This window comes from Pempheris klunzingeri, chromosome 15 (genome assembly GCF_042242105.1).
Source record: "Pempheris klunzingeri isolate RE-2024b chromosome 15, fPemKlu1.hap1, whole genome shotgun sequence".
Taxonomy (NCBI): Eukaryota; Metazoa; Chordata; class Actinopteri; order Acropomatiformes; family Pempheridae; genus Pempheris; species Pempheris klunzingeri.
Window position 1 is genome coordinate 16,149,388 of NC_092026.1, and position 7,743 is coordinate 16,157,130.

General features: G+C 44.2%; 1 protein-coding gene across 1 annotated transcript; it reads left to right on the forward strand.

The window, feature by feature from the left end:
• The first annotated feature begins 2,152 nt into the window (after positions 1-2,152).
• On the forward strand, positions 2,153-5,942 carry LOC139214811 (leucine-rich repeat-containing protein 24-like). The gene is made up of 4 exons (XM_070845737.1): positions 2,153-2,314; positions 3,246-3,524; positions 3,969-4,137; positions 4,696-5,942. The coding sequence occupies exons 1-4, from the start codon at positions 2,153-2,155 to the stop codon at positions 5,940-5,942; spliced, it is 1,857 nt and encodes a 618-aa protein (XP_070701838.1).
• The last annotated feature ends 1,801 nt before the right edge of the window (positions 5,943-7,743 follow it).

Consider the following 7,743-nt stretch of genomic DNA (forward strand, 5'->3'; position numbering starts at 1 on the left):
TCCGCAGAGGATTACTGAGACTGAAATGAACAAATTGACCTCTTACCACTGAAATCCCACATCAGCATGACAAAAGAGGAGAGTCAAGCACAGCGAGGGCAACCTGAATCTGAAATAGCAGAGCGTATACTGTAAGTCGCAGTCAGCAGCATTATTTCAGGAAAGAAACCACCCCCGAACATTGTTTTATTCCTGTCATCGTCTCCTTTCTGTTTGCCGACCCTGTTAAATCCATCGCTCACCCTTGTCTCTGCATCTCATCGGCCTTGCGCTATCGCTGAATGTCTGGCACAGTCGCCACTGAGGCTTTTTAAAGATGGAGTAACTCTGAAATGCATAAGCTATTTTCTCTACCTGGAAGGGTGTCATTTGCATTGATGTTGGACTCATATTCTAACAACAAATAATCAGAGTGTGCATCCTGTTCTGTGTGTATTCTTAGCCGAGGGCAGGCAAGTGTCTTCCTCTCTGGTTCTCTTCTGACACTTTCAAGCAACTCAAAGCTATTTAAAAGTCATCTCACTGTGAGAAGTAACAAAAGCTCAATGACAGACCAAGGCCTTATTCAAAATTCAATTTTTGTGCTTTCTCTCCCCAACAATAGAAACATAATTTCTCTCCACGCTTGTTTGGAGCGCTCTAGAGAGGAAATGGCATGCTTTTGTTAATAAGTGTCTCTGTTTTTTGCTGAAAGAAGATGATTGAACAGCTTATGTAGGTCACATTGTATTAATCTAGCTGGCTATCCTCCTAAATGCGCTCTAAATCAAACATGCCATATTAAAATCCAGTTCATTGCTCATTTGCTTAATAATGCAGCGTGGCTGCACTGGAAATGACTTCTCAGCCACTGAAACAGTGATCCGAGCACTTTGGCATTAAATTACTGGTCTGGATTATAACACTACAAACGAGACGTGCTTGATATCAATCTGACAGAATAGTTCAAACACCTCGCAAACTGAATATTTATCACAGTTTATTTCAGGCACAGGACCCTTTCATCACTTAGCTGTAATGAGATCTGTGCACAATCTAATAATTAATAAACTAGATGATCTCCAAATCATTCAGAGCGAGATGTAAATGCTATCAATTATCTGTCTGGGTGATTCTGCAATCTTAAGCAAACTGGAAATTTCACAAGACAGACAAGCTTAATGGGACACAGAGACACGGCCGGGGTGCACATGAATGTTTTATAACAATGTGGGATTTTAGATTGGATCAATGAGACGTCTGCTTCTCCACTGGATGAAGATTCTCTAGAATGAGGCAGCCGCCTCAGCAAAGCACAATAAATCTACCTGCTGTCGCTGGAGCAGAATGACGGGCTCAGTGTGACATTTCAGCATGTGTTATATCTCCAGTCCTGCAGTATCTTCATCTGCTGCAGATGAACTGTTGTGAACACTGCTGGGCCACATGATATTGAACAGCAAGGCTGAGGCCGTTTTGATGTGAACACTCGAGCGGAACAATAAATCCCTTCCGGGCTGTATAGAAATAAAAAAAGTGCATGGATGAGTTGCTCAGTGATGGGTTTATATCAAAGGAAGATATTGCTGTAAGGTGTAGCAAGCAGTCAACACTGATGTTTTTGATCAGATGATTAGAGCTTGCTACCACTTGAGATTTGCTTTGAGGAGGCAAATGTGATTTCTGAGATTATAGGGGTCAAAACAGAGACTCTTAGGTGCACGTTTGCGTGTGTGTGTCTTTCTAAGACAAAGAAAGACTGAAATAGAGGGAGTGAGTGAGTGTGTTTGCGCATGCATTAAAAAGACAAGAGAGCGGTCCTTGAGGCAACCTGCACATCTTTTATCACATCTTTAATTAATTGAAGCCCATAATAGAAGCTGCTGCATTTCCACGGAGTAGACACAGTTGAATGGAGAACAGGCAGGGATGAGTGGATACTCTTGTGTTCCTTGGGTTTTTTATCAATCCTCCTTTGCCATTCCACAGTCATCTACTTATACAACATATCTGCAGCCGCTGCCAGTCTTTGCTTGGAGGATGAAATACATTATCGTGAAGGAAAAATGTTTGTTGTTAGAACTGAGTTGAGTGATTGATGCTCACTTTAGTCTCTTCCCCCGCCTTCTCTTTCTCCAGGCTTTTGTCTCTGAAGGTCTACCGTAAAACCGCCATGGTCTTCTTGTGGTTCTCCAGACTCGTCCTGGTCGTCCTGGCCTGTATCCACCGGCCGTCCCTGGGATGCCCATCAGGCTGCCGCTGCTACAGCCTCACAGTGGAGTGCGGATCTCTCGGGGTCAAAGAAATTCCACAGGGTGTCCCCTCTGTCACCGAGGTCAGTTGGCAAATCAACACTAAGTTAGGGCACTAGGCACCAGTGCATGGCAGCTGACCACTCCCCCTGCATCAGTGGTTTTGTATCATTTAACTCCCTCTCTGATCCATTCGTATTACCCTGAAATGATTGTGGTTAATCAATTCACCGTGACCCTCTTTGATGTAAGCCTGGGGGAGGGGCTGCGCTGCTGGCTGTGTAATTATTCATTCTTGTTCAGAAAGTGACTCTCACACACCCTCTCATCATCTGTTGAGAAGATGTTTAACATTACAGCGTCTTTTCCACTTGGGTTCAGGCCCCCCAACATTACTGCACCTCATGAATATTAATGAAAAGCGTGTTCCGGATAAATTGTTCCATTAACCTCAATCAGCAGGTCTATGTCGTCGATCATACTTCACCTCATGGCCCCTGTTTGCTTCTTTGAAAACATCACCAGTGAATGCACATTACCTATCAAGCAAACAGCAATGCATTATGAATCACACACACTCTCAAGTAGCTCCAATCACCCAAGCATTTTTGTTTGTTTGCTGACAAGGTCTGTGATTTCTGCAGCATTTGGCAAGAGAGCTGAACCACAAAAAAGGAAAAATGTTGCACAACCTACATTGTCAGGGTCATTATTATCATGATTGTGAACCAGCTCACTCCGCATTGTTTGTATTGCCTACATTTACATATATTCAAAGCTGGGCACAGCCCGGTGAGTGCAGATAGCTCTAAAGGTGGCCCTGTTGTTACTGTAATCTCTCCTAATGGTTAATGCATTTTTCTACCCAGTGAGTACAGCACAGCAACAGGCCACGCTCACTTTTCTGTACAAAACAACACACCAATTCAAACATCGCATGCCCCTCCTCTGTGTCTCTAATGCAATCAATCTGAGATCACTCCACTAATTTCATTTGCCCTGTCTCCCCCATAGACCATCTTCCTCCAGGACAACGCTATAGTGCAGATCCGTCTTCAGGACCTGACTCGGCTGGGCAGCCTCCATTACCTGTACCTTCAGAATAATAGCATCTCAGCCCTGGAGCCGGGGGCGTTTCTCAGCCAGGGGCAGCTGCTGGAGCTGGCCCTCAATGGGAACTTGATCCACCTGGTCACCCCGGACATGTTTCGGGGTTTGGAGCACCTCCGGATCCTGTACCTCGCCGGGAACCAGATCACTCGAGTGCAGGACTACACCTTCAGGGGACTGCAGGTTTGTGAGATCAGATGAAGGAATGGATGGATGGATGGATGAATGGATGGATGGATGGATGGATGGATGGATGGATGGATGGATGGATGGATGGATGGATGGATGGATGGAAGGATGGATGGATGTTTAAAGCTCATTTTGTTTTAAAGGTCCCAAAGACCTTAACAGTAATCCTTTTTGGTAAAGTGAAAAAAGCTTAGCTTTTGCCAGCAAAGCTAGAGTTATTCCGAAATGTGCTGCATTTTTATGGATTATATAGAATGACGTCCTCAAATGCAATTCATGACATGTCTGACTAATCCCCATCATACAGTAATACAGTACAGACTGAGTAAGGTGGCATTAAATAATTTCTCCTCTACATTTGACATTTCTTTTTCTCCTCCTTTAACTGCATGTCTCATATTTTCCTCCCTCTGCTTTATGTCTTCTTGCTGTCTGCAGCGTCTGCAGGAACTCCACCTGCAGGAAAACAGCATAGAGCTTCTAGCGGAGAAAGCTCTGTCGGGCTTGTCATCTCTGGCCCTGTTGGACCTCAGCAGAAATCACCTCCGCACCCTGGGAGCCTCGTCCCTCAAACCACTTGTCAGCCTGCAGGTTCTCCGTGTCACAGGTAGGCAGAGCGAAGACAGAATTCCAAGAACACATTATGTCTTAGTGTAATATGACAAAATCGTCCAAGATTGAATTTTAGTGCCTTGAGAAATGCTTGGATATCACAATTTTAAAGAACTGACACTGCCCACATATGAACTTCAGGCACAACCAACTGACTCGTGACAATGAAAATGAAGTGCCCTTACACATATTTTACATATCAAAGGGTTTTGCCCAACCATAAACCTTTAATGAGAAAAAATCCCTCAAGGACGCAATGGTGAAGAATAAATTTTAGATGTGAAAAAGAGACCTCCTATCCAGGACAAGTCATGCAATGGGTGCCAAAAGAGCACAAACAAAGTTTAAATTATTCCAAGCAAAATACATTTGTTCGTAGCTCTTCTGGAGTTTTCGGTCCTATCACATGAGCTTCATTAGTGTTTGGAGTTTTCATGTCAGTTTTCATGCAGCATTTCAGTTTCTTCTAAGCACTTTAAGGGATTCTCTGTTGACAAGACCATATATTTTTTTGCCCATATTTGCCTTGTCTGCTTCCATTCCTCACCCCCAGAAAACCCATGGCGCTGTGATTGTGCACTGGGCTGGCTGAGAACCTGGATCAGCGAAGACGGTCAGCGTCTGTTGAGCTCTGCAGAACAGCGTCGACTGATGTGCTCTGAACCACCTCGCCTCTCCCACCTCAGCCTGGTGGAGGTGGCTCCTAACAGTCTGGTCTGCATCCCGCCCGTGGTGCAGCTCGAGCCAAGCCATCTGACCGTGCGACTAGGGGAGAGCCTCCGGGTCTCCTGCCAAGCCTCGGGATACCCTCAGCCTCAGGTGACCTGGAAAAAGGCCTCTCATGGTAAGCCCCAGTTATCACCCCGAGGCCTGGTTCAAGAGTTGGGGCCCAATGGTGAGCTCTTCAGGCCTGGGCCTGGCGGAGTGGTGACAGCCCTGCCCAGCAATGGAGGGATCAAGGTTGGAGGTGCTAGAGGAATCCAGGGGCTTGTGCGTGGGGCTGAGGAGGGCGGTGAGAGGGACAGCTTTGATCCAGACATGGGCAGCGGAATGCTGTTCCTTAGCAATGTGACTGTGGCGCATGCTGGGCGCTACGAGTGTGAAGCCTGGAATCCCGGTGGCATAGCAAGAGTCACCTTTCACCTGGCTGTCAACATGTCCTCTTCTTCATATTCATCCCAGTTTTGGCCTCGTTTGAACACACACTCATTTGTTTCCTCTTCATCTAACTCCTTCTATCAGCCAGAGGTTCAGGATGTTAGCCAGAAGCCACTCTATGAACAAGAAAGCATGGACTTTAGTGCTCTGGGCCCCGCAACGCAGACCGCCATTGCCGTTGGCATCTCCTTGCTGGCACTGACTGCCGTTCTCCTCTTGATTATGATCTACACTCGTCACCAGCAGTACCGCAAAGAAGAAGGCGGGTCCTACTGTACCAGCAAGGAAGAGAGCATTCTCTATGTGAACGACTACTCTGATGGACCCACCACCTTTGCACAGCTGGAGGAGTACCGCGATGACCATGGCCACGAGATGTACGTACTCAACAGAACCAAGCCTGTCCTAGGCTGCTCTTCATCCAGGTGCCCAATGATGAGCGGGTTTGTCCAGCAGACAGGTATGAAGGAGGCTCTCCTGGACCATGAAATGGTGCAGACACTGACCAGATCAGGGGGAATGGGGCTTCGCAGAAACCCAGCAGACGGAGGAGAGGGACCCCTAACAACAGACCCCGAGGAGCTCTTCCTCAGTCAGAGTCTCCTTTTCGGATCACAGGTTGCCTATGAGATCCACTGCTAAGGGGTTTTAATTGTGTTCTGACATGAAACAATATGTTAATAGACTTATTTAAAGACGTTAAAGGATGTCACCTCATTGCAAAGGTTTGAAGCATCAGATCATTTTGTGATCTTCAAAGGAAGGGAGCGCGTCCGTTAGCGGTTGCTCGGGGAAACCTGGATCACAATCAGAGATCCTTATCTAATTGATTGTATGACATTAAGATGGGTCGCTGGGATGGACAGAAATAATTATAGGGAAAATAACAACTGAATCATAGTCAACCCTTTAAAGATAATTATACTGTAAGTGGGTAACATTATCAGAAATGGTTAGTATGACAGTTAATCGAAATCCTCACAAAAGAGGCTGAAACTGTGCAGCACATACTGGCGACTGACAATATGAATTAAAACAGTGATTCATATTTTGTACTTTTTTGGTTAGGTTTTGTTTCATGTGTTTTGTCAGTGTTTTGTGTAAATATATTCGAGCTAATTTCCACTGTGAAGTACAGTTGTTTTGTGGACCCTGTTGCCAATTACATTAGAATTAGATCTAAAGCAATCCTCTCACTGAAACTGCATTATTATTATATGTGCGAGTGGGTGTAAGGGGGTGGATTTGTATAAAGAGGTTCATTTTGAATGTAGCTGCCAGTCTTTTTTTAACATTTCTACCATAGCATTGTATTCCTTAATGTTAACATGTCATGTGTTTTCTACTTATTTGTTGCAACACTAGAAAAGGGAATTAACATTTTTATTGTATGACATTGAATTTTTGGTGGAAGTAATTCCATTAACACCAGTCTGTAACCATTCTAATGTGAAAAATGCACATTTCTCTCGTTTCTACATAATAAAAAGTATTTTAAAAAATTCCACGTCTCTTCTTACAAGGTCAACCACTCGCTTTAACACAGCTGCTCTGCTAATTCTACAGTTAAACTCCACCGTAAAAGCTTGTTGTACGTCTTTGTCTTCTTGTCTTTCCTTTCAATCCATGAGATGTAGCAGGTGAGCGTGAAAGATGTGTCTTTATAGAGAGATTGCAGCTCTTAGTCACTGAGCAGAGGTCAGTCTGTGAGAGGTCCACAGTTCATAAACTCTTTATTCTTCTCTTCTGCTGCTAAGCGCTGTAGTATCAGGTGTACTTTCAGTGCTACTTGGAGACTAAGATAGAGCTATTGGAAATGTGGTTTTAAAAAAATCTAAATCTGTGCTTCATACCAAGACCTAGAGCCATATTGACTCTCATTCAGAAACAAGTCAATATTCTTTTAAAAGTACTGCTCTTTCAGTTTGTATGGTTTTATCTTAACGACTGTATTAAATGTCATAGCTCAACTGAAGGACATTCTGTTCCCCCCCAAAAAACGTATGATATTCATAATACTGCATGTCGTAGGCACTGAATAGCACCACCACAATGCCAGTATGTTAAGTGGAATACAGCACTTAAAAATGTTCCGTTTGCAATTGCTGACAAACCTGTTTGTATATTTTGATACAGACATATGGTAATGTGCTGTATAGTCATATATTTCATAGAGATATCTAATCCAAAGAATTAGTCCAACATTTTGGGATATATGATCATTTTCTTTTATCCCCAAAGTTAAGCTGGAACTAAGTTTCTGAGAAGATGCACATAAACATAACCCTAAAGGCTTGCAGAGGAGATGATGGGCACATCTCCCACATTTCAACAAAGTGTTGCATGGACCTTCACATTAAGCTGGCTGTTTTATCCAAATCCTCTCGGGAAACAGGTTTTAACCTGACATGGAAAAGCAGCAGCATTCACGCTTGTGAGTATG